The 27,809-nt window shown below is 41.7% G+C and overlaps 1 protein-coding gene across 1 annotated transcript in view; it reads left to right on the top strand.

The window, feature by feature from the left end:
* SLC25A17 (solute carrier family 25 member 17) overlaps positions 1-24,697 on the top strand; it is a 41,547-nt gene extending 16,850 nt beyond the window's left edge. The window contains exons 3-9 of the mRNA XM_070411183.1: positions 1,470-1,536; positions 3,420-3,571; positions 16,562-16,678; positions 18,163-18,308; positions 18,394-18,489; positions 20,740-20,822; positions 23,618-24,697. Coding sequence (XP_070267284.1) covers positions 1,470-1,536; positions 3,420-3,571; positions 16,562-16,678; positions 18,163-18,308; positions 18,394-18,489; positions 20,740-20,822; positions 23,618-23,765 — 809 coding nt within the window. The 3' untranslated portion in view covers positions 23,766-24,697. The remainder of the gene's footprint in view (positions 1-1,469; positions 1,537-3,419; positions 3,572-16,561; positions 16,679-18,162; positions 18,309-18,393; positions 18,490-20,739; positions 20,823-23,617) is intronic.
* The last annotated feature ends 3,112 nt before the right edge of the window (positions 24,698-27,809 follow it).

Raw genomic sequence — 27,809 nt, 5'->3', positions numbered from 1 at the left:
GTTTTGAATAAACTAATTCCTATGTTATAACCCTTCATAACTACTATTTTTAATTAATTTTAGAGTCTTAGGATAGATAATAATTTCATCTGACTCAACTCATAAAACAAAATATTAAAAAAATATACAGTATAGTAAAAAATTTCACTTTAGTCTTCCCCCTTTTTTCTTTTTTCTTCCCTGCAGATAATGTCCTTACTAGTTTCTCAAATAGTTTTGCAGAGTTTCTTTATGGAGTAACAAGCAAATAAGAATATATATTCTTTTCTTCCTTATGCCCAAAGCATACTTTTCCCACAGTTCTGTACCTTGCATTTTTCACTTAGCAGCATATTTTGGATGCCTTCCAAATCAGTACATTGGGAGCCTCTTCTAACTGTAGACTGATCCATGGTGTGGATGCACCATAACCTATTTTCCACCTCTCCCCTCCCCCGCGCCGCCCCCTCCCCCCCCACCCGCGCCGCCCCCTCCCCCCCCACCCCCACCCCCCTGCTGCCCCCAATTGGAGATTCTTGGGTTGGTTGGTTCTTTTGTAGAATAGATTTATTCATATGCCACTGTTTCTGTAAATTCTATGAAATAAATTCCTAGAAGTGGGATTGCTGGTCAAAGGGTAAATGTGTTTTTAATTTTGATAGCTATTGCCAGATTCCTTCTATATAGGTTTCCTAATTTGCTATCGTATAAGCCATATAGGTACCAATTTAATTATTTTTTGTTGTTGTTTTTGTTCATCCTCACCCGAGGATATTTTCTCCATTGGTTTTTAGAGAGAGTGGAAGGGAGAGAGCACAACAAGGCTCAAAGTTTGTAAACTTGAGGGTTGTTTTTTTTTAATTGATTTTTAGAGAGAGAGGAAGGAAGAGTAAGAAGAAAGAGAAAGATTGATGTGAGAATGAGCCATCGATGGGCTGCCTCTAGCACACCCCCTACCAGGATCAAGCTGGCAACCTGGGCATGTGCCCTGCCTGGGAATCGAACCGGCAATATTTCAGTGCACTGGATGATGCCCAACCAACTGAGCAACACTGGTCAGAGCTAGAAACTTGAGGTTTTTTTTTTTCTTTTTTTGGAAGCTTGAGTTTTAATCCTGACTCTGCTACCAATCACGTGTCCTTCACAGCTTTTGTTTCTACAGCCTTTTCTCTAAAAGGGAGATGATAGTTTATTTCCTCTCTATAAGATGTTAAGATAAAAATGAGAATATGTAACTTTGGGTGGGGAGGGGGACACGAGAGCCTTATGAATATAAGAAATAAATTTCTTTTTTAAAATTTAATCTTTATTGAACATATTACAGATACCCCCTCCCTATCCCTCCCCCCCCCCCACATTAAATCCCTTCAACCTACCCCTGCCACCCCCCAAGAAATAAATTTCTTTTGTCACATCTTTTACTTTGGGTATTAGGCATTGAATTAAAATGCTATGATCCATGAATAACAGACATATTTTTCCTCTTGTAGTTGATGAGAAAAGAAAGTCCAAAACTACACACATGGTGCTCCTGGAGATCATTAAAGAAGAAGGCCTGTGAGTACTACCACCTTCATCTTTGTTAGAAAAGCACCTCCCTAGGAGATTCACAGGCCTACACTCCTTTCTGTACGTTCTCATAGCCTTATAGTGTGAATTTGTAATTACTTGACTGGTAAGTACAAGTCCTGTGGTTCGCCATTTTGAATCTTGATTGTAGAGTCTTCCATGAAATCAATATTTTGTTTTTTGTACAGTAAACTGAAGAAGGTAATAGTTGTGTAGTTCATTCCTATCAGGTGCATCTAGGTTATGTACTATTTTTAACTTTTTATTTGGAAATAACTTCAAATTTACAAAAAGTTGCAAAACTTGATTACTAGTATGTGCTTTACCCAGATTCACCTATTGTTAACACTTTTTTAAAAAAATATATTTTACTGATTTTTTACAGAGAGGAAGGGAGAGGGATGAAGAGTTAGAAACATCGATGAGAGAGAAACATTGATCAGCCGCCTCCTGCACACTCCCCACTGGGGATGTGCCCGCAACCAAGGTATGTGCCCTTGACTGGAATCAAACCTGGGACCCTTGAGTCCGCAGGCCTACGCTCTATCCACTGAGCCAAACTGGCTAGGGCATCACTTTTTTGTTTTGTTTTGTCATTGGCTTATGCATTCTTTCCTCCTTTCCTCTTTCCTTCCTTTTCTCTCTGTACCACACACACACACCGTATACAGATTTTTTTCAAATTATTTTAGAATAAGTTTCATACATCAAAACCCTTTACCCTTATGACATTGACTTTTTTAAAAGTTTTTTTCAATATGTTTTTATTGATTTTTAAAGAGAGAGGAAGGGAGGGAGAGAGAAACATCAATGTAAGAGAGAAACATGGATCGATGGTTGCTTCCTACATGTACCCCCACTGGGGATCAAGCCAGTAACCCAGGCATGTGCTCTGACTGGGAATTGAACTGGCGACCTTTCCGTGCACAGGATGACACTCAACCAACTGAGTCACACAGGGCTGCCATTGACACTTTTAAAGAATATAGTCAGTCTTCCTCCCACTTTTAAAAAATAAAATGCTGCTTATTTTAAGTCTGCCTCATGTTTCTTCATGATTAGATGAGGCTATGTATTCTGGGCCTCATCTTTATTAGTTATTCATGGTTTTTTAAAAATATGATAAGAATCATTTATTGACTGCCTCCTACCCATCCCCTACTGAGGATTATGATCCAGCCTGAAGCTGGGGCATGTGCCCTGACCGGGAATCTAACTGTAACCTCCTGGTTCAGAGGTCAATGCTCAACTACTGAGCCACACCGGCTGGGCTAATCATGATTTTTTTAGATTTGAGTTAGCCACTGAATAATTTTATGTTTCCTCTGTTGCAATTATAAGCACTCTCTGAGCAATTACTTTAGTTAATATCAATATGGACTCAGAAATTTCTGTTTTACTAGTGATTTACAATTGATTACTATACTTTATTATTTTGGTGCTCAAATTGTTCCAGGTTTGACCGGTGGGGAATCCCTTAGTCTGGTTCCTGTACTCTTATAATATGCCCCCACCACTTTTTTTGCACTTATATTCTATATTTACTTTATTTTAAATATTATTGCCCTGTAATAAAATGTGAATGATGCTGTATTAGCTAACAGCCATGAAGAAATTATCTTTAGTATTACTAAAGGAAAGCAGTAAATCAGCCACTGAAAGTTTATTGTTTCTTTGGTGTCATTGGTGCTAAAAAAGATTTCTTGGTTTGGGCATCCTTCAAAATGTAAGATGTGTATAGTGTAAAGTACATTGTAGTGTAGGAGTGAACTTTGAAAATATGTGAATGATAATCAGCCTTTCCTAGGACTTAACTCATTTCTAGTGGCTTTTGTCCACCATCTTTATTTTACTTATTGTTTTTTCCCTAGCCTGGCCCCATATCGAGGGTGGTTTCCAGTTATCTCCAGTCTCTGCTGCTCCAATTTTGTCTATTTCTACACTTTTAATAGCCTCAAAACAGTCTGGGTCAAAGGTCAACATTCTACTACTGGAAAAGATCTGGTGGTTGGATTTGTTGCAGGTAACAAAGTTTTCTGAGCATAAAATATTTTTATATTTTAACACTTATTTTGTCCATATAACCTCTATGAGGTTATTTTAGCACAGAGTTATGCTACAAAGAATATAATTAGTTTTCTGACTTGGCTGTGTGTGTGTGTGTGTGTGTGTGTGTGTGTGTGTTAAAAGCACATACATAAAATTTACCATCCTAATAATTTTAAACTGTATGCTTTAGTAGTAAGTTTCTGTACATTGATGTGAAACTGATCTCCAGAACATTGTCATCTGACAAATGCGAAACACTAGACCCATTAAACAACTCCCCTTTCCCTCCCCCAGCCCCTGGTAACCACCATTCTACTTTCATTTGACTACTTTAGATACCTCATGTAAGTGGAATCATACAGTATTTGTATTTTTTGTGACTGGCTTATTTTACTCAGCATAATGCCCTCAAGATTCATTCACTTTATAGGATATAAAAGGATTTCCTTCCTTTTAAAGGCTGAGTAATATTCTGTTGTATGTGTATATACCACATTTTGTTTATCCATTCATCTGTTGATGAACATTTAGGTTGTTTCCACCTCTTGGCTACTGTGAATAGTTGCTGATAGGAAAATGGGTTGTGCAAATACCTCTTTGAGTCCCTGCTTTCAATTCTTTTGGATATTTACCCAGCAGCTCTTTTTTAAATTTTGTGAGGAACCACCATCCTGTTTTCCACAGCAGTTGTGCCATTTTATAATCCCACCAGCAGTGCACAGCGGTTCCAGTTTCTCCACATCCTCGCCAACACTTGTTATTTTGTTGTTGTTTTTTTGTTTTTGATAGAAGCCATCCTAATGAATATGAAGTGACATTTCACTCTGGTTTGATTTGCATTTCTCTCATTTTTCATCTGCTTGTTGGCTTTTCATAAATTGAGTTATTGATTTTTTTCTTGTTGAGCTGTAGGTATGTCTTCTTTATATATTCTGGATATTAGCCCTTATCAGATATATGATTTGCAAATATTTTCTAAACTGCGTCCAGCACGGCCAGTGATGAACTTGAGGAGGGGCGGTGAAGGATTAAAGAAAATAAACGAGAATACAGTTGGGGCCAGGTGGATCACTGTGCCTGTATGAGGACACAGTCACACAGCCTGTAAGCGAGTCTTTATTTTATAGTCAGATCACACAAAGCAAAACAAGGGCAAGATGTTTACAGTGTTCTTGCGAATTTCAAATCTGCTTCTTTCCTGTTGTTGCCATTCTCTGAACTCTGTCAAGCTTTGTTTAGGCAGCATTGCTGTACCTCCCTCAGCCCACATCCCTTAGCTACCGAGGACTGCAGGGTCGGACTGTAAGGTCAGGCTTACAACCATGGCTTTTTGGCTATAGTTGTGCTGGGAGGGCTTTGCCCTCCAGGCTGGGACTTGTACGTGGCTTTGCCACAAGTCAGTCTGAGGCTTGATCCTGTCCGAACACTGTAGCCACTCTCCACAATTTTCTCCTATTTTATAGGCTGCCTTGCACTCTGTTGATTATATTCTTTGATACTCAAAAGTTTTTGTTTGAGTTTTAAGTTTGTACTATTTGTCTTATTTTTGCTTTTTTGCTTGTGCTTTTGGTGTCATATCTAAAAAATCATTGCTGAGTCTAATATCATGAAAGCTTTTCTCCTATGTTTTCTTTTAGGAATTTTATAGTTTTTGGTCTTACTTTTATGTTTTCATCCACTTAGATGTATAATAATAGTCTGCATATTTGCCTTTATCTTTTACTAGGTAGTGAACCACTTAAAGGCAGAGATTAGAGTCAATTTTTGTATGTGGTATAAGATAAGGGTCCAATTTCATTCTTTTGGGTGTAGATAATCCAGTTTTTCTAACACCATTTGTTGATGATACTGTCCTTTCCCCATTGAGTGGGTCTTGGCACCCTTGTGGAAGATCCATTGACCATATTCACAAATGTTTATTTCTGAGCTGACTTTGCTTATTTTTATCTTTTTAATCCAGAGAGGAAGATAAGTTATCCCCGTTTAGCAGCCTATACCCAGAATATATGGAAGTTAAGGTTTCTTTTTAAAAAAAAGAGAGATATCAATAACTTCCTTGTTTATTTTCCATATACATATATATATACTAGAGGCCCAGTGCACAAAAATTTGTGCTGCCCCCTGTCACGCTGATCCTGGTGCCGGGAGGCATATTACCCTTTTACTATATAGGATAGAGGCCTGGTGCATGGGTAGGGGCTGGCTGGTTTGCCCTGAAGGGTGTCCTGGATCAGGGTGGGGGTCCCCACTGGGGTGCCTGGCCAGTCTGGGTGAGGGGCTGAGGGCTGTTTTCCTGAAGTGGGTGACTGAAGCTCCCAACCGCTCCTTGTTTTCTTTTTTTTTATTCTGGGCCAGCCTTAGCTCTGAGGCCTCACTGCTGAAAACATCGAGGGTCCCCCAGCCTGGCCTGTGCCCTCTCGCAGTCTGGGACCCCTCGGGAGATAACGACCTGCTGACTTAGGCCTGCTCCCGGGTGGCAGAGGGCAGGCCCAATCTCTAGGTGCATCCCCTGGTCAGGCTCAGAGCAGGGCCGATTGGGGAGTTGGGGCACCGCCCCGTCATGCACAGAGCAGGGCGGATCGGGAGGTTGCGATGCCACCCTCAGTCACACTCAGGGTAGGGCCGATTGGGGGGTTGGGGCACCGCCCCCTGTTATACTCAAGGCAGGGTCGATGGGGAGGTTGCGGCGCCACCCCCTGTCATGCACAGAGCAGGGCTGATCAGGGGGTTGGGGCGCCTTCCCCTGTCACGAACAGAGCAGGGCGGATAGGGAGGTTGTGGCCCCGCCCCCTGTCACTCACAGAGCCGCAGGGCAATCAGGGTTTGGGCGCTGCCCCCTGTCACGCTGATCCCGGTGCCGGGAGGCATATTACCCTTTTACTATATAGGATAGAGGCCTGGTGCATGGGTAGGGGCTGGCTGGTTTGCCCTGAAGGGTGTCCTGGATCAGGGTGGGGGTCCCCACTGGGGTGCCTGGCCAGTCTGGGTGAGGGGCTGAGGGCTGTTTTCCTGAAGTGGGTGACTGAAGCTCCCAACCGCTCCTTGTTTTCTTTTTTTTTTTTTTTTTATTCTGGGCCAGCCTTAGCTCTGAGGCCTCACTGCTGAAAACATCGATACAATGTTGCGGTCCGGCTGGCTGAAGCCCGGCTGAATGAAAGCCAGTTTCTGGGGTTTTGTTTAGCTTCTTATTTGCAACATAGTACATAGTTGCTTAGAGTTGCAGCTGAGAGGCCGGCAGCGGCAGGCGGGGAACGTTGGAGACCACTATCACTGGAGCAAGCAAGCCTCCCTGCTCGCTTTAGTGCATGGCTGCCTGCCGCCATCTTGGCTGACAGTTAATTTGCATAAGGATATGCTGATTAGCCAATGGGAAGGGTAGCGGTCGTACACTAATTACCATGTTTCTCTTTTATTAGTGTAGATACACACACACACACACACACACACACACTTAAACTGGGGTTCACATGAGATGTTTACATGTTAACATGAACAGGACTGGCTACATAATTTGCAGTGCCCAGTACAAAATGAAGATATGGGACTCCTTGTTCACAATTTAGTAAGCATTTCAAGATGGATGACACCAAAGCATTAGACAGGTTGCACACCCATGAAGTCCACCCTGAGTATGAAAGCATTTAGTCAAATGTGACAAAGGTATTTATTGCACAGCCCTAGGTAGTTTGTATCATAATAGTTGTTGATGCTTTAAAGGGTTCATAGCAGGATGAGAGGTCACTTTTGGCTAGGGGGAGAGAGAGGGGGGTATCTTTTTAAAAATATGTACAGTGGGGTCTTGACTTACTAGTTTAATCGTTCCATGACGGAGCTCATAACTCAAATTACTCGTATGTCAAATCAACAGTGAACGAGTGAGACACGTGATGCTGGGCTGATGTTGTGGTGTTCACTGTGACGTTCACTGCGCCAACTAGCGGTGGGGTATCTGAAGCTGGCTCTTAACCCGAATTTTAGCTCGCAACTCAAAGCAAAAAATCGGCCAAGAGACGGCTCATATCTCAAAAAACTCATTAGTCGGGACACTTGTAAGTCAAGGCCCCACTGTATATATATATATATATATATTTTTTTTTTATTTTATTGATTTGAGAGAGGAAGAGAGAGGGAGAGAGAGATAGAAACATCAGTGGTGAAGGAGAATCATCAATCGGTTGCCACCTACTCGCCCCCTACTGGGGATCGAGCCCACTACCTGGGCACGTGCCCTTGATCAGAATCGAACCGTGACCTCCTGGTTCATAGGTTGACACCCAACCACTGAGCAACAGCGGCCAGGTGGGCAGGTGGGGGGGAGGGGTATCTTATACAAACCAATGGCTCTTGACTTAAGCCTTAATAGGATTAGTAACATTTATAGATGAATACTGACAGTTTCCTGATGAAGGGAATGATAGAGAATTGAGAAAATCCAGGACTATGTTTAGAACAGTGAGTTCTCTTAGTTAATGAGTGAAGTGAGTATAGGAACATGAGCAATAAGATTGTAGAGGTGAGTAGGAGCTAGATTTTAGAAGGCTTTGGATCCTTGTTATCTGAGACTTCAGAGCTACTAGGGAACCGTTAACCTGGTATTGTGAGTATTTAGTTACTGTCTGCCTCTACTTAGTGGAATGGCTCAATGCTTACTCTACTGTATATTAATAGTCTGCATATTTGTCTTTATCTATCAGTAGGTAGTGAACCGCTTAAAGGCTGAGATTACATTTTTGTTATCTTTTCATCCCTAGTGTTTTAACACAGTGTCTAGTACATGGAAGGTACTGATTAATTGTTGAACAAATGAATGAAATTTAAAGACCTGCTCCTCCTGTATCCTGCAGTTTACTAAGTGGCAACTCTAGTCTTCTACTTGCCCTACCAAAGATCTCAAATTTATCCTCTCTCTCTCTCTGACCCCACTTCCAGTCTATGAGCAGATCCTATTGCCTCTCTCTCCATGGTATCCAGTGCAGCCACTTGTCTCCACTATGACCTGAATCCAAACCACCATAAAATCTTGACTGGATTATCGTCAGAGCCTCCTGGACTGATGTCCTGCTTTCAGTTTTGTCCCCTTTAATCTGTCTTCAACGTAACAGCCAATGTGATCATGTTAAAACAAAAGCAAGATCATATTTTTTCTCAAAGCCCTCCAGTTGCTGCTTCCCATCTTGCTCAGAGTAAAAGCCAAAGTCCTTACCTTGTCCTACAATGCCCAGTATGACCTGGCCCTCCTAGTCTTCTCTTCACTCACACCACTGCACCACACTGCCTCTTCTCTTTGAGCACCACTGGCATGCTTCTGCCTCCGGGCCCATGTGCCTGCCCTTTCCTCTGCCTGGCAACCGCCTGGCTCACTCCTTCACCTCCTTTAAGGTCTTTCCCCCAAAATGGCCACCATGTCTGAAATAGACACCTCAGTAATCTGCTAAAATTTTCTCCTTAACTCTTATTCTCTAACATCCTACATATTTTACTTATCTTTCCTCATTACAACATTAAAATGTAACCTTCATGAGGACAGGGATTTTATTTTTTATTTACTGCTCTATCGTCAGCACCTAGAACAGAGTTGATCACATACTAGACACACAATATATATTTGGTGAGCAGACCATGAATGAATGACTTGCAGAAGAAAGACTGTACTTGTTCTATATTACACAAAGGAATTGGGCCAGGATAACAGTACACATAAAGTAATTTCAGAGTTGCTAATTCATATCCTGGGTAAAAATCATTTACTAGCTAATGTCATATATGTTTCCAGTTGTTTAAGAAGATAGACTTAATATCAATAAAAATAACATTTCTAACAGGGCTTAGAAAAAAATAGATCATTGGGGTAAGAGTTGTCTTTTGAAACTTTCAAAAATAAAGTGAATAATCACTTGGTGATTGGATTAGAACAGTGGTTCTCAACTGAGGCTGATTTGACCCACAGGGACCATATGGCAAATGTCTGGAGATACTTTTGGTTGTCACAACTGGGGGATGCTGCTGGCATCTAGTGAGTAGAGGCCAGGGATACTGCTAACATCTTACACAATAGCACCCCTCACACACACCCAAATAAAGAATTATGTGGCCCAAAATGTCAGTAGTGTCACGGTTGAGACCCTTGGTCAAAAGAGTTTCTGAAGGTAGTGAATTCCTTGGAACTTACTTTTGTGAGTTTTAAATTTCTCCTTATAACATTTTTTATATCTTAATACCTATGCATTCTTACAATAATTAGAATAGCTTTTACTTCCCTCTGTGAGCCCTATCATTGTATTATAATCACTGTAGAAATAAGTTTCATTATTTCCAAGGAAAACTAGGAACAGTACAGGGGTGGGCAAAAGTAGGTGTACAGGTTGTAAGTATGCAAAACAGAGTTTTTTCTTGTATTATTATAATCATAACCTGCATGTCTTTTTTCTTCTTTTTTTTCTTTTTTTAAAAATATATTCCTTTATTGATTTCAGAGAGGAAGGGAGAAGAGAGAGATAGAAACATCAATGATGACAGAGAATCATTGATTGGCTGCCTCCTGCATGCCCCCCATTGGGGATGGAGCCCGCAACCCAGGCATGTGCCCCTGGCTGGAATCGAACCTGGAACCCTTCAGTCCACAGGCTGATGCTCTATCCACTGAGCCAAGCCAGCTAGGGCGATAACCTGCAGGTCTTTTTTTATACAAACAACTGTAAACCTATTTTTGCCCCTCCCCCCATTGTTATTCAAATTCTTCTTGAAACTTAGAAATTTATTTAATTAATTAATTTATTTTCACAGAAGAAAACCCATGTAGCTTGATACCCTGAGGAAGAATTTGGGAAAACCTTACAAATAACTTAAATGAAGAAGATACTGACCATTTTTATGCAATTGGGATTTTTAAAAATAACTATATTTGAATGCCAGTGATGTTATGGTTGTTGTGACAGTTCATGTTCATATTCCTGCCCTCCAGCCTTACCTCTGGTAAGGCAGATTTGTTCCTTTTGTATATCTAGTTGCATTCTTTCATCGGGAGACAAATGGTTAGATTTATGGCCTTGATCTGCCATTTTCTTTTTTTTTAAATATGTGTTTTATTGATTTTTAGAGAGAGAGGAAGGGAGAGGAATAGAGAGATAGAAACATCATCGATCAGCTGCCTCCTGCATGCCCCTACTGGGGATCAAGCCCGCAACCCCGGGCATGTGCCCTGACTGGGAATCGAACCAGTAACCTCCTGCTTCCTGGGTCACCGCTCAACCACTGGGCCACACCAGCTGGGCGTGACCTGCCATTTTCTTATGTCAGGGGTCATTGTGCACATTTCCCAGAAGTGCGCTTCACTTTTGTTTTCTCTCCTTACCGAAGGAGACTCACTACTGATAAACTATTTGTTTTGAAGATTTCAGAAGTAAATAGCTGTGTTTTAATTATTCCTTGAATCAGTGAATAATTTTAGTGAGCGGGTTCAGTTATTATTCTTCATGTCTTAATTTTGGTTCTGTTTACCTGTAAATGATTTTTACAACAAAAACAAACAAAAAAGAAGACAAAGAAAGAAAATAGAACCATTTGAATTGGAAGAAAATCAATCTCCTGTCATCAAGTATTAGTACCCTATATTTGCGTCTTTGAGCTGAAGTCACAGCCACAGAAAAAGATTTTTCTATACAGACTCATAAACAATCAGACAGCATTCTTTATCCTTTAGCCTTATCTTTAATGCTTTAGTAAGAGTTAGAATCACTCATCATGACCATTTATAGTTGTTTTTCCAACTTGAAATGTTGTCCTTTGCTTGATAATAGAGGGTGTGCGTTTCCAATAAAGTTTCGGATCCTCAAGTATTTTGAGTGCCTTTTCCAAGAACTCATAAAATTATAGTGTTTAAGAAGTACCTCTCTATCTATTTTGGCTTAGAGGATGAACAGAGTACTTGAACTTCTCAGATAAAAAGCTTTGAAATACAAAATGTTCTTACAAGGATTTTATATTCTCTGTAAATGATGTAGTGCATTTTTGTACTTGAGATTGTCCTTAGGACCCTCTTAGTCTTTCAACTCATGTTAATAAAAGGAATATGAAAACAGAATTTTAAATAATGGTTAAATATTAATCTTGGCTGCCTTGCCTCTGACATGTTTTCTGTGTGCCTACCCCTTGAATAGAACATGAAGGAAATTTTGATTTCTAAAGAATTTATTTAATAGGCAACCTATTTTATTTGTTTTGAAATGTATGTAGTGCTACCCTAATTGGTTTGGCTCAGTGGATAGAGCCTTGGCCTGCGAATTGAAGGGTCCCAGGTTCGATTCCGGTCAGGGCACATGCCTGGGTTGCGGGCTCAATACCCAGTCTGGGGATGTGCAGGAGGCAGCCAATCAATGGTTCCCTCTTATCATTGATGTTTCTATCTTCCTCTCCCTCTCTCTTCCTCTCTGAAATCAATAAACATATATATATATATGTACCTGGGTTGCGGGCACATCCCCAGTGGGGGATGTGCAGGAGGCGGCTGATCGATGTTTCTCTCTCATCGATGTTTCTGACTCTCTGTCTCTCTCCCTTCCTCTCTGTAAAAAATCAATAAAATATATTTTTAAAAAAAGAAAAAGAAAAGAAAGGTATGTAGTGCTAAATAGACATGAGCAGAGCAAGGACAATGGGCCCGGTACAGAAACTCACCAGGGTAGAAAGCCCCAGATGCCTAGCAAGGGGCAAAATTGGGAAAACAAGAACCTTGCCTCCAAGGTGACCTATCTTCCCCTAGCACAGTGGTCAGCAAACTCATTAGTCAACAGAGCCAAATATCAACAGTACAACGACTGAAATTTCCTTTGAGAGCCAAATTTTTTAAAGTTAAACTATATAGGTAGGTACATTGTTATTAACTTAATTAGGGTACTCCTGAGCTGGCCTTTGCTAAAAAAGTCCTCAATCTGATTGAAGTATGTTCGCTGAGGTCGACCCCTTCCAACTCTCCCATCCACACTCGTCTTTATACTTGTTTCGTCTATCTCCTTTCGTTCAACCTCTCTATATGTCCAAACCATCTCAACATACCTTTCTCAATCCTCGACACTACATCTTCTTTCACTCCACAATGTTCCCTAAAATTAACTTAATAAACTTTACTTAAAGTTTTAAGTCAACTTCGCACTGTACGTGCGCGCCCGCACGTGGTATTTTGTGGAAAAGCCACACTCAAGGGGCCAAAGGGCCCATGTGGCTCTCGAGCCTCGGTTTGCCCACCACTGTCCTAGCATATCCGTGGTCATGCAGTTTAGACCTCCTGACCTTTTCCTCCCTAAAGATTACATCCAAGCCTCAGTTGTATTTCAGCCCCAGGCCCAGAAAAGCAGCAAAACCAGACCAGCAACCCCGTGGCTGACCTCAGGACCAGCTGATTGATTGGCTGGCACCACCCATGTCCTGGTGCCAGCCAATCAATCAGTGGAGACCACAACCCTGAAAGGACATACCTGGAAAGCTGCTGAATATTCTATTACCATCTCCCCTGGGACCGCCCCTAAAATCTCCACCCTTAAAACCCTTTGGCTGGAGGGAGCACACCTGTGCCTTTCCCTTTCCCTCCCTCCCCAGCCCTCCAAGGATCACTACCTTGTCATTCCCTTCTCCCTCTCCTTCCCCCACAGGCATGCATCCCCTAACCTCTAAGGGACCCCATGAGACTTGCAACCAGGGGAGCAATGGGCAGCAGCAGCTCATCCCAGGCTAACCCCCTGAACCTGTCTCCAAGGCCCCCTTCTCTTTGACTTCTCAGTGAGCCAAAGCAGCCCAGCCTAGGCTTTCATGTTGCCTAAGTATATTTTTCCTGCCATCATCGACCCTATGTCCCCTTGGCTCATGCTGTGCAGCCCTTTCCTTTGGATATCCCATCCTCCATCTCTTTTCTCTAAATAAATTAAAATTTTCTTTAATCACCGTCTGAGATGGCTATTTAGCCTGCCTGTACGTACCATCACACCATCCATGTTAATCTTTCCTGTACACTGTGGCTGCCTACAGTATCCATGACTCTTGTGATCTCTGCTTCTGAACACTCCTGTCTTCATCTATCAAAAATGCAGTTTGCTCAGTAGTACTTTTTAGTCTAGTTTTGCTGGCTATTGATTTTTCTGTTAAGTGATGTGTACTATGCATTAAATAGGAATCCTATATAATAAAAGCCTAATATGCTAAGTGTCTGGTTGTCCGGTCTGCCACTCAACCGCTCGCTATGACGTGCGCTGACCACCAGGGGGCAGACAGTCAATCGATCGACCAGTCGCTATGACATGCACTGGCCACCAGGGGGCAGATGCTCTAACTGGTAGGTTAGCTTGCTGCTGGGGTCCAGCCGATCAGGACTGAGTGAGACAGGCCAAACATGCCCTGGAGCCCTCCCGCTGTCCCTCCCTGGCTGGCCAACCTCCCCTTGTCCCTCCCCGACCCTGATCGTGCATTGGTGGGGTCCCTTGGCCTGGCCTGCACCCTCTCACAATCCGGGCCTGGGGGACCCCCACCCCTCCGAGTGCATGAATTTCGTGCACCGGGCCTCTAGTACAGTGATGGCGAACCTATGACACGCGTGTCAGAGGTGACATGCGAACTCATTTTTTTGGTTGATTTTTCTTTGTTAAATAGCATTTAAATATAAAAAATAAATATCAAAAATATAAGTCTTTGTTTTACTATGGTTGCAAATATAAAAAAATTTCTATATGTGACACGACACCAGAGTTAAGTTAGGGTTTTTCAAAATGCTGACACGCCGAGCTCAAAAGGTTCGCCATCACTGCTCTAGTACATTATAAAGTCTGGGCAAATGGGCCTGTATTGATATTCTTTTATCTTGGCCTCTTGGGCACTGGTGCTTTTAAAAAATGAGACCAGCAGGAATCTCTGGTTAAGACTTATTCAGATTATGATCAATGCCTGAAGTGACAATGTATGAATATATTGAGTCCTAACTAATGACAACTTCTTGGTGGAAGGCCACTCTATAAAAATATGACAAATACAGCTCATAAAATTATTTGATAATGTCTTATTTTGAGAAATATGTTCCCATAATGCTTCCAAGAGAGCAGTAGCAAAATATTTTACTTTTGCTCTGTATGCAACAAATGAAAACAATTTTAATATCTTGGCTGTCACACAGGCTTATTCTTGGTTAGACTGTATTTTCAGGATACAGTGGAACCTTGGTTCTTGAACTTAATTTGTTCCAGAAGGCTGTTTGAGAAACGATTTGTTCGAAAACCAAATCATTTTTTCCCATTAGAAATAATGTCAATTGAATTAATCCATTCCAGACCCTTAAATGGTTTTCTGTTTTAAACTTTCTAATGTACTGTTTAATCTATAAGCAAATAGTTCTTTTCCTAAATTTATCGAACCACCCCCTACTAGCCTTGAATGAATCACTTTCAGCACTCATTTCAGGGGGGTAGCATCTTGCTTTTTCACATAGCATTGCCTCTGAAATTGTAACCAGCTAACTGCTTTACACTTGTCCAAATCAACAACAGTTTTTTCCACCTCTTCAGTAGCCTGTGATCACTGTTTCATGAGCGCTTTCACACCCTCAGCAACTTCAGCACACTTGATGGCCTCTTTATGTTTTAAAATTGCGATCAGTGTACATTTCACCAGCAACAAAAGCAAACAAAACACACAAAACATTAAAATATTCACAGCACGCTTTCCTGATTTCCTGAGATGTTCACAAAGGAGGTTTAGCAGTAAACTGACTCGAATTTTCTCCTTTGTGGCCTGAGAGATGTTTTTGTCATGCTGATGTGTCAGCATGAAAGGGTTGTCAGGTTGAGAACTAAAGTTCTGTTAGAAAACTGAGACCTTTTTTCCTATGAACAACTTGATGAAGAAACAGATTGTTCCAGATGGGAAACATTTAAGAACCGAGGTTTGACTGTAGTATGTTTTGAGATTCCCTAAATCAAAACCTTCTTTCTCCTATTGTGTTTAAATGACTTTTAGTAAAAGCGATTTCTCTTCCTTAGGATTGCAGCTCTTGGTTCTTCACAGCATGACTAGGGCCAGATAGCTCCATGTATGGTTGTTTGATGAGTTTGTTCATAGGTTCATTTGTACAATATTTATTTGACGAGTATTTATAAAGTATATACCACGTGTCAGGCACTTTGTTACAACTCTGTTTTGGTGTGTGTTTTTTTAATCATTTCAGGACTGATGAGGAATATATTAATATCTCAAGATGGTGTTAAATTGGGATTATGTGTTTTCAGAAAGAAGCATCTGAATCATTGTGTTGTTCCACTCTGAGGCAACCTTGGGGGGCCATGATCCCCATTCTTAAGCTTGTAAGGATCATGATGCTTGCAAAGCTGTTTCAGGTGTTTTATGACAGTTCATAACTACTGCTTGCTGCCTGCCTGTCCTAATCCCCTAAGTGATGAGGAACTCTTTTGTAATCATCTAGTCACTGTCAAAGCACTTTCCAATGTCACCACTTGTCACCCATTATACCAGATTCATACCCACTTAAAACCATGTAAACTACTTATGAGAGAATTATTAATTGTGTGTTTTATCTGATGTTGTCATGGACTTAGCATGTGATCAATAAACCACTTGTCTCTTAAAGCTGTTTTTGAAAAATTGTATTTAAAACTATATCAAAATTGCTACTTTGGATGCTATATAAATTGACAGATTACCTCCTGTTACACAAATAAGGAAACTTACTACTCATTTCATGTGGAGAGGTACTACTGCCAGCCATTTTGTCATCAGCAAGTCTTCTGAATTGCTTCTAACACTGGTGGCTTGTGTTGTACCCTGGCACAAAGAGACACCGTACCTTGGGTCTCCTAGTAGGTCAGTGGCAGAAGAATAAATGAAACATTGGTATGTAGCTTCAATATAAGATAGCAAAGCTCAAAAGGTTACATTTTGCTATCTCTTTGTCTCTCCCTCTTTCTTTTTAAAGGAGTGGTGAATGTGTTGCTGACAACCCCACTCTGGGTGGTAAACACCAGACTAAAGCTGCAAGGGGCAAAATTTAGGAATGAAGACATTGTACCAACCAACTACAAAGGTATTATTGGTAAGTGTCTCTGTGTGAGTTTCTATTTAAGGGTTTTCTTTGGAATTTATTGCCACAATAATCCTATATAATAAAAGGCTAATATGCAAATCGACCGAAAGGTGAAATGACCAGTCACTATGACGCGCACTGACCACCAGGGGGCAGGCGCTCAATGCAGGAGCTGCCCCCTGATGGTCCGTGCACTCCACAGGGGGAACGCTGCTTAGCCACAAGCTGGGCTCATGGCTAGCGAGTGCAGCAGCAGTGGCGGAAGCCTCTCCCACCTCTTCAGCAGCGCGCTAAGTCATCAGTCAGACGTCCCTTGAGGGCTCCCGGACTGTGAGAGGGCGCAGGCCGGGCTAAGGGACATCCCCCCCCCTCAGTGCACTAATTTCGTGCACCAGGCCTCTAGTGTTATATAAAAGACAACCTCAAATCTCAACATTCAATAGTAAGCATTTGTTTAGTTTAGCTCATGTGTCTTAGAATTGACAGGGATTTGACTCCTCTAGGCCAACCCCAGACAGGGAGTCTCAGCTCCACGTGTCTCATCACCTTTCTGGCACCAGCTTGAGCATATTCTTCTCTTGGTCATGGTGATGCACAAGAGGACACACCCAGTTGTACAAGCATACTTCAAGTCCCTTTTTGAATCTTGACTGCTAACATCCTGTTGGCCAAAGCATATTACATGGCCAAGCTCAAAGACATGGGGTAGAGAAGTAACTACTGCCTTGGAGTGTGGGTGGGAGGGGTTGAATATATCTGAAGAATAATCTACTGTATTTTTCGCCCTAGTGTTAGCTTTAGATAAAGATAGCAGGTTAATGTCTGCTATCTATGAGCGTCTGCTTTCTAATAGTATCACACTGCCAGGCTCTCTTTTCCTGTGTTTGCAATGACAGTGATTTTCTTATAAGTCAGTCCTATAAAATGGACTCCAAGGAACTATGTTATCATTTGTTTTACTGGCCTTTGTTGTGAAACACATAGGCTATCAGTTCACAATTCTCTGTAATACAGAGTTTCCAGTGTTGGTGATTAATTAGGAACACTTGACATTCTGACTCCAGATTGTCAAAAGGAGTTCCCTGATTGAAGTTGTCTCTCAATAACTTAGTAATGTCAGTATCTGATAATTATCAAAAAGTAGTTAACTGATGAACTTGCCCCTAAAATATCATTACAAGAAGGAAATTTTATATATATATATTTTATTTCAGAGAGGAAGGGAGAGGGAGAGAGAGATAGAAACATCAGTGATGAGAGAGAATCATTGATCGGCTACCTCCTGCACGCCCCACACTGGGGATTGAGCCCACAACTCGGGCATATACCTTGACGGAATTGAACCATGACCTCCTGATTCATAGGTCAACGCTCAACCACTGAGCCATGCCAGCTGGGCAAGAAGGAAATCTTGATGGAACCATTTGAACAGAATTCGCCTTGTCTTCTCTAGTTATGGGATTGTCATCAGATGTCCTTGATTTCTTGCTTAGATGCTTTTCAACAGATCATTCGAGATGAAGGAATCTTGTCTTTATGGAATGGCACGTTTCCCTCCTTGCTGCTGGTTTTCAATCCTGCCATCCAGTTCATGTTCTATGAAGGTTTAAAACGGCAACTTTTAAAGAAAAGAATGAAGGTAATACTGATTTTGAAAGCAGCAAACAGTAATCTCCTGTTCTTGTTGTTTGGATTGACATGATTCATCTTTCTTTGCTTTCCAGCTTTCTTCTTTGGATGTGTTCATCATTGGTGCAGTAGCCAAAGCAATTGCCACCACAGTTACCTATCCCCTGCAGACAGTCCAGTCAATTCTGAGGGTGAGTGCTGGGGTTCTTCCTGCATTTAGTCAAACAGCATTCTAAAATACGTGGTTTCTCTGTTAAAAGCAAGTTAAGCATTCCTCATTCATTTTCCCATTTGTCTTATATTCTAACCAGGCTGGCTATCACTTGGTGTCCTATTTGATTTGGAACAAAGTTTACATTTGCAATTTCTTAAGTAACATAGTGTCTCAGAAAACCCAAATGTAGAAGAAGGTTCTTGACTCAGGAAAGTATAAGTTTGCATCCTTCTCATTCACGTTAATTTGCTTGGTGCCCAGGGCAAATTATCCTTTGCAAAATCAGAGGTTGATTCCTGTAGTTTATTATAGAGGAATTAATGGTTTTGCTTTTTTTTTTTACTGCTCCAGTCAACAAAAGAGGCCCCAGGGTCACAGTTCAGCCGGAAGGCTGCCCTGTTGGCCCGAGGAAGTGGTGGAGGGCCTTATTTAACTTCTTCTTGGGGCACAGGTTGTTGGTGTGGCCGCCCTTCTTCTTGTGGCCAGGGGTGCAGGCAGGTGTAATCTTGTTGCAGTTATACTTGTAGGCTAGCTGGCGGAGGGAGGGTTCGATGATGCCACCCCTCAAACAGAGCACCAAGTGCAGGGTGAACTCTCTGAATATTGTAGTCTAAGAGAGTGTGGCCATCCTCCAGTTGTTTGCCTGCAAAAATCGGACACTGTTGGTCAGGCAGGATGCCCTCCTTGTTTTGGATTTAGCTTTGACATTCTCAATGGTGTCACTGGGCTCAACCTCAAGGGTGATGGTCTTGCCAGTCAGGGTCTTCACAAGATCTGCATCTCTGCGTCTGCTAATGGTTTTGCTTTTTTAGACACTTCCAAATTTGTGGGTTATTCATTGAAATGTTTATTAAGTGCCCGCTCCGTGTGAAGATCTGGGTACACATGATGAAGAAAATAGTCATAATCCCTGCCTCCACAGAGGTCATTGAGGAGAGAATGAGCAAGTAAATAAGCAAAATAAATACAAACTGAGAAGATAACTACAAAGAAAGTAAGCAGCATTCTGTGACTTGGTGGAGAGGTGCGTGATGGGGATCTCCTTAGATAGAATGGTTGGGATGGGTTCCTCAGAGGAGGCATTATCAAGACTGAAAGTGAGATAAGGATCCAGCTTATCTCGATGCGAAGAGCATTGTAGGTAGAGGGAACTTGATGTGCTAAGAGTTTGGTGAATCCTAGGAACCAAAAGGAGGCCACTGCGGATGGAGAATGGCTCAGGATGAGTTTGGAAAAGTAGCAGGAAGGTCTAGAGTTTACTCTCAATTTGTGGGAAGCCCTTGAAGGGTTTTACACTAGGGAGTAATGTGTTCTGATTTACAATTGTTTATCAGTGTGGCTATTCTGATGAATTGGTCAGAGGCTAAGAGAAAAGGGGGCTGGGAATCAGGTAGGAGGCCATTTCAGCAGTACAGGTCAGAGGTGATGGTGGCCTAGATGGTGAGATGGTGATGGTAGCAGCGGAGAGGAGAGAGGAGATATGGAAAGAGTTATGATCTGGCCCAGCGGGCGTGGCTCAGTGGTTGAGCGTCGACCTATGAACCAGGATTCCTGGTCAGGGTATATACCCAGGTTGTGGGCTTGATCCCCAGTGTAGGGTGTGCAGGAGGCAGCCGGTCAATGATTCTCTCATCATTGATGTTTCTATCTCTCTCTTCCTCTCTGAAATGGAGAAAAAAAATTCAAAGAGCTCATCGATGGATAAAATGGGGGTAGTAGTGAGAGTATGTCAGTTCAAAAAATGATAATCTCTTAAAAGTATTTTGACTAATGTACTATTTAAAACAGTACTTAATATAAAGGAATTCAGTAGCATTCAAATAATGTATTTTGACACTTTATCAGATAAACATAACAATGTGAAGAGCTTAAACTTTAGTGGTTCTAACTGGTTAGTACTTATCAGAACTTCTTAAAGGACTGGAAGTTAAGTCGTACATACTATCAATATTTATATCTTCATCATGGGTGCGTATTTTTTCTTTTGAGGTAGAATTTTCCCCAAAATTCTCTGTCAAGTGAAAATTCTCTTGCTTGCTTCATTGAAACATATTTCTTATTTTCACTTATTCCTCTGAAACATAGAATATTAATTAAATCTACATACTAATTGGATATTTTTATTACTATATGGTGTGTAAGACATCACTCCCAACAGAATTTCCTCTGCAGGTACAAATTAAGATAAAGAAAGTACTAGACAGTCTTTTTTTTTCTCCTTCCTCAGTTTGGACGTCACAGACTCAACCCAGAAAACAGAACATTGGGGAGTCTTCGCAATGTTCTCTATCTTCTTCACCAGCGAGTAAGGTGCGTTTTTCAACAGCCCCCTCTGCTGGGGAGCGCTTGGATTTGCTGACCTGGCACTACTGCCTTGACAGTGGCAGCCTGGAAACCTCTCCCTTGGATTCTGAGCTCAGACATTTCTCATTTCAGGGGTTTGGTGCAATATGACAGTACTTTGGCAAATTAGGGAAAAGTTCAGGTCCTTGTACTTTGTTATAAATATGCAGAACTCCTGTATTACGGGAACCCTCCAAAACCTTACATAGAGACCATTGTGCTTGAGTGGCATATCCTGTGATCTCTCTCAGAGATAGAAATAAGCAGGAATTATAGAGCAGTAGTCATAGTGAGGAAGGAAGCGGGGAGTAGGGAGAGTAATAACAATTATAATTATGACAGTGATGATGCTGATAAGAGTAACTAACATTTTTGAGTGTTTGCTTTGTGGCAGACACTGATTTTAAAGCTTTATGTGAGCAATATCACTTAATCCGAACAGTAGTCCTGTGAGGCATGTACTTTCGTCATTTCCTTGTTTTGTTTAAAGAAACTGATCATTAGGGACATCAAATAAGGCAGGAGCCGCCTTTGAAAGAGGAAGTGGGATTATAGCTTGGCATTTGAAAAGCTATATTGGAAAGCAGCTTGGCATTTTCTTAAAAAGTTAGACACACTGCCCATTGGACCCAGCCATTCCACTTCAAGGTATTGACCCGAGGGACAGGAAATGTGTCTGCACAAAAACTTGTACACAAATGTTAATAGCAGCTTTATTTGTAAGAGTCAAGAACTGGAAACAACTCAAATGTTCATCGTCAGGTAAATAGATACATAAATTGTGATATCTCTGTATAATGGCATACTGAGAAATAAAAAAGTAGGAATTATTGATTCATGCAGCAACATGGATGAATCTCAAAATAATTATGCCGAGTGAAAGAAGTCAGACATGATTTCACTTATATAAAACTTAGAAAATGCAAATCCGTAGTGACAGAAAGCAAATCAGTAGTTACCTGGGGCGGGGGTAGGAGGAGGGAGGGAATGATTACAAAGAGACCCAAGGACGCTTTGGGGGTGATGAGATAGATGTTCACTGTCTTGAATGTAGTGATGGTTTTGCGGGTATGTACATCAGTCAAAACTCATCGCAACTTCTGTCCGACTTGGCTACAAGTCTGAGGTTCCCATGCCTCCATCCTCCTGGGATTTGATTATTTGCTAGACTAGAGTGTCTCACAGATCTCAGGAAAACATTTATGTTACCAGTTTATTAAAGGATGTTATGATATCTGAACAGCCAGATGAAGAGCTGCACAGGGTGAGGTCTGGGAGGATCCCATCACAGGAGCATCTGTGCCCATGGAGTTGAAGTGCATCACCCTTCCGGGGCCTGGATGTGCTCACCCCCCTGAGAGCTCTTTGAACCCCATACCGTTGGGTTTTATGAAGGCTTCATCATGTGGGCACAATCTGCCCACTCTTTTTCTGGCTCTCTCCCCTCTCTGGAGGATGGAGATGGGGCTGAAAATTCCAAGCTTCTGATCATGGCTTATCCACCCCCCCCCCTCCCTGCACCATCCAGGAGCACACCAAGAGTCATCTCATTACAATAGAAGACACTGCAGTTATTCTGATATTTAGAGAGACTGTCAGGATCCGGGGTCAGAGACCAAATATTAGAACAAGAAATGATCCTGTTGCTCTTATCACTCAAGTAATCACAAGGGTTTTATGAGCTCTCTGTGCCAGGAACCAGGAACAGAGACCAATATACATACTTTCTGTTATCTCACAGCAGACCTCACCTTGAGAAACACTGAAGTGGACTTTCTTAGGGGAACATAATTCACGTCAATTAATAAACTAGAAATTCATGAGTCAAGGCTTTTCATTGCTATTTATCACATGATTTGCCCCAAATAATAGGTTTCCACACAGCAAATATAATAAAATATAGCATAGCTTGTGCATGGAGCACTTGATCAGCTGTACTATCTCAGTGCTAATGCTGTATACAGGCCTGAAGTTGTGATGAACTAGCATATGAGGTCAGTTCACTCTCAACATGCAGCAGCTGTGGAGAAGTTATGATGAGTTTTGACTGATGTTCGCTGAGCTTTTGGTTTTAGCTGAAGCAGTCTTCCCTGTGGTTAGAGCAGTGGTTCTAAATGGCTGGTCTCCACCTGGGAACTTATTAGAAATGCAGATTCTTGAGTCCCATCCCAGGCTTAATACATCGGAAACTCTGGGGATGTGACCCAGCAGTCTGTGGTTTAAGGTGATTCTGATGTACGCTAAATTTGAGAACCCCTGGGTTAGAAGACCAAATGTATAGGAAGACTGAAAATCAGGTAGCTTTCACTTTTGTCATTTTGCCTAGTTCTGTTGAAGCTAAAATGATCTAAACCAATTTGCAGTTTTCCTACCATTTAAGGACTGTTAAGTTAAAATAACTGAGTTGGGAGAGTGTTAAAGATCTAAAAGTTCTTAGATCTCAGATCTTGGCATTAAGATGGTTTTAGGATTTGCATCCTATCTGGATATTGTCAACATTCTGCTAATTAATGGTGATTATAAAGACAAAGGATTGGTGGCTCATGAATACTGAACTTTAATTGGTCTTCAAGTGCCTTGACAGGTAATAAATAGTTGGACAACAGAAGTCTGTTACTATCTAAAACTTCCATTGCTTGTTTTAATTCTGAGGATCGACCTTTGCAAAGTCACTTTCAAAGTAGTGGCTGTTTCTCTGATGCAGGAGTTGACTTTTATAAAGAAAATGTTTTATTTTACTTTTCAAACTTCTTTTCTTTTAGGAGATTTGGAATAATAGGACTCTACAAAGGCCTTGAAGCCAAACTGCTGCAGACAGTCCTCACTGCTGCTCTCATGTTCCTTGTGTATGAGAAACTGGTGGCTGCTACCTTCACAGTTATGGGACTGAAGAGTGTATACAAGCATTGAGACACCTTACCCTGCAGAGTGAGGACAGGTGCTCAAGATGGGGGTTTCTTTCTGTGCGAAGAGAAGTGATTCTGTTTTTTTACTCTTGTTCTTCCCACCGTGAATTTTTACCCATGTTGGCTTTAAAAGTATTTAAGGGTAAATATAGAGGATAGCCAACTGAACCTGTCAACAACTTAATTTTTATGATGATTGGTTGAATTTTGTGGGGGAGGTTGGACTGGTGGTCATATGAAGAGAAAGCATTATTGAAAACCTAAAATTTAAAGTTTATAGGATTGATAAGTTTTAATGAACTTTTAAGAAAGAATGGACTATTGCTCTCATGTGTAATATTTTCTAGTTAAAATCTTTCTTAAATTTACCAACTGTTCTCTTTCCCTAACCTCTCCCCCAGGTTCTAGAACAAATTTTATGCCATGAAATTCTCCTCATATGCCTTTTATGTGTTAATCTTGTTATTTTCCTCACTGAAAATAATATTATGACTATGTCATGAGAGCATGATTTTATTTTTGTTGGATTTTTTCTGCTTAAGGAAAAGTGTCTTCTTTAGTACATGAGCTATTTATTTGGGGGGAGAAATTAAAATTATTAATCCCAAATGATTCTCTTATAAACTATTTGTAAACATCACTTATTCGTTAGTATTTGACATAATTTTAAAATATTTATTTTGAATCAGCTCTTTGATTACGAAAGGCTTGAAGTTTTATGTTTATCCAAACATGCCTCAATCAAGTCAAGCCCCAATAAATTGTCAACACCTTTATTAAGGTATTACATTGGATTGACAACTACCTGGTAAAAATCACAGAAAAGGGGAAGAGAGCAAATATCTTGTTTGAGCTCTGGAATATTATCTCCCTTTCCAAACTCTTGGAGGAGGCTGTATTTTTTTTTTTTTTACAATAAACATCTGATTGAGATTATTTCTATTGGGAAATATTCCTTAGAGTCCTCTACTCAAAGTGTGGTGTGTCAAGCAGTAGCATTGAGAGCTGGTTGAACATGTAGGCCCAGATCTTCTGAATTATAGTCTGCATTTTAACAAGATCGATAGGTGATTCATACTCACATTAAAGTTGCAGAGACCTTAGCACACCTGACCCAACAGAGGATATGATTGCTTTCAATTATGGAAACCAAGACAAAGATTTTTCTCAAAGGAAAGATGGACTAATGTATTAAAACAACCTCTGAAAAAACTGGGAGTCCTATGTCATTTACTTTTCCCTCATAGCACAGGTTAAGGTGGTAGGACTTGTAGTATGTAGCTAGGAGGGAATTAGACATCTCAAGCCACTCAAGAAACAAACTCTTGACATTAGTAAACTAGTTTTTTGGGTTCCTATGACTTAATTTTTATCCCTATTACAAAATGACAGGCTTTTTATGTATAAATATAATTCACTCAGAATAATAATGAAGTATCTGTGGACTGGTATTTCATTTTGAGAGTAGAAATGTCTCTTATTTTTTCTCTGGCCACTTTGGAAATTTCAAAATATGTGATTATCAAACTAGTAATAATCTATATTATAAAAGGCCAGTGACTGTAACGCCATAACGACCAAATGACCAGTCCAGGAGGTGCATTGATGGGTCTGGGTCTCGCGTGATTTCACGCGCTGGGCCTCTAGTTGAAAGATCATTGTGTTGTTCTAGAAAACAAGAACTGGGAGGAGCTACTAACTGGGGACTAGACTGAATACTCATCCTCTATTTAAAACAGAATGGTAGGCAGAATTGGCCCATTACTACTTTTTATTTTACTTAAGGTTTCTGAGTATCTGTGGTGGGGCTTGGGTGGGAAGCACAGAATTGATTTTGATTTTTATGCAGGAGAAGAATGATCATAAAGGTGCCATGTGTACTTTTGTTTTTGTTTTAATTATACAGTTCACTTTGGAACTTGAATTTTGAGCTCAGGGTATTGTGGAATGGTATGTTTGCATAATTTCCAAGTCAGATTTTATAGTTACTAGAGGCCTGGTGCACGACATTTGTGCACTCAACCCAGCCTGCGCCCTTTCACAGTCTGGGAGCCTCGGGGGATGTCCCGTGGGGAGCGGGCCTAAGCCATCAATCAGACATCCTTAGCACTGCCACGGAGGCAGGCCGCTGCACTCGCCAGACATCAGCCCAGCTTGTGGCTGAGGGGCGCTCCCCCTGTGGGAGTGCACTGACCACCAGGGGGCAGCTCCTGCGTTCCTGCATTGAGCGTCTGCCCCCAGTGGTCAATGTGCGTCATAGCGACTGATCGTTCCATCATTTGGTTGATTTACATATTACCCTTTTATTTTATAGGACTAGAGACCCAGTGCACAAAAATTTGTGCACTCGAGGGGGGGGGGGGTACCTCAGCCCGGCCTGTGCCCTCTCGCAGTCTGGGACCCCTCAGGGGATGACCACCTGCTGGCTTAGGCCCGCTCCCCGGGGGATTGGGCCTAAGCTGGCAATCAGACATCCCTCTGGCAGCCCAGCAGCCCTCGAGGGATGTCCACTTGCCAGCGGGTAGCAGGCCTAAGCTGCAGTCGGACATCCTTAGCGCTGCTGAGGAGGCAGGAGAGGCTCCCACCACCACCGCTGTACTGGCAGCCATCAGCCTGGCTTGTGGCTGAGCAGAGCTCCTCCCATGTGAGAGTGCCCTGACCACCAGAGGGCAGCTCCTGCATTGAGCGTCTGCCCCCTGGTGGTCAGTGTGTGTCATAGTGACCAGTCATTCCCAGTCCTTCTGCTGTTAGGGTCAGTTTGCATATTACCCTTTTACTATATAGGATAGAGGCCTGGTGCACGGGTGGGGGGGCCGGCTGGTTTGCCCTGAAGGGTGTCCCGGATCAGGGTGGGGGTCCCACCTGGGTGCCTGGCCAGCCTGGATGAGGGCATGATGGCTGTTTGCAGCTGGTCACACCCCCTTCAGGGTGGGGGTCCCCACTGGGGTGCCTGGCCAGTCTGGGTGAGGGGCTGAGGGCTGTTTTCAGGCTGGCGGGTGACTGAAGCTCCCAACCTCTCCTTTTTTTCTTTCTTTTTTTTAATTCTGGGATTTATTTACCTTCTATGGCTGTCACTGGAACTGAGAGCGGGCTTTAGCTCTGAGGCTCGGTTCCAGCTCTGAGACCTCGGCTGCTGAAAGCAGGTATCTGGGTTTGTTTGGCTTCTATAATTGAAACACTGTTGCAGCTCCAGCTCTGAGGCCCAGCTGGCTGAAAGCAGGTTTCTGGGGTTTGTTTAGCTTCTATAATTGCAACATTGTTTCTTAGAGTGCAGCTCAGAGGCCGGCAGCGGCAGACAGGGAACCTTGGCTTCCTCCATCACTGAGCAAGCAAGCCTCCTGTTCGCTTCAGCTGCCTGGCTGCCGGCCGCCATCTTGGTTGGCAGTTAATTTGCATATCGCCCTGATTAGCCAATGGGAAGCATAGCGGAGGTACAGTTAATTACCATGTTTGTCTATTGTTAGATAGGATGTTAAGTTTTTATGATGTGAGAATGTATTTGATGTTTTTTCTGATTTTGTGAGGGAACAACTTAATATTGAGGTTTTATGTTCCCTTACAGACTCACTAGTTGAAACTTAGGTAATGACTTGCCCAGTTTAATAATCTTTGATTAATAAGGTACTTGAGAAAAATAGAGTTGGGAAATTGAAATTTTTCTTTTTGATTCTTTGTGCAGTTTCTCTAGAGTGTGAGCATTAAGAGCCTTAGAGATTATATAAGTGTTACTGCAGTAGAAAATTTAATTTCTGTAAGTATTTAATCTGGGTTTTGAATTGACATGAAAATTTCTATCCATGTCTATTTTACAGTTGTTTGAAACACAGAAATAGGATTTACCATAAGAACATAAGCAGTGGGAGTTAGAATCTTGGGTTTTATTCCCAGCTCTGCCGCTGACTAACAAATTACGTCATCTCTGTGTGCTTTAACGTTTTGATAAGTGGAGATAATAATACTCACTACCCACTTCAGAGGATGTTTGAGAGCTAATGATGTCAGCTAAATCCCTTTATGATCATGGGAGAGGAAAGAGGGAAAATCCCTT

This window comes from Myotis yumanensis, unplaced genomic scaffold (assembly GCF_028538775.1).
Source record: "Myotis yumanensis isolate MYYU_CA2020_CCGP unplaced genomic scaffold, mMyoYum1.0.hap1 SCAF_3, whole genome shotgun sequence".
NCBI classification, from domain to species: domain Eukaryota; kingdom Metazoa; phylum Chordata; class Mammalia; order Chiroptera; family Vespertilionidae; genus Myotis; species Myotis yumanensis.
The sequence above is the reverse complement of the archived record's forward strand: the minus strand, read 5'-3'. Positions and strand labels throughout refer to the sequence as shown.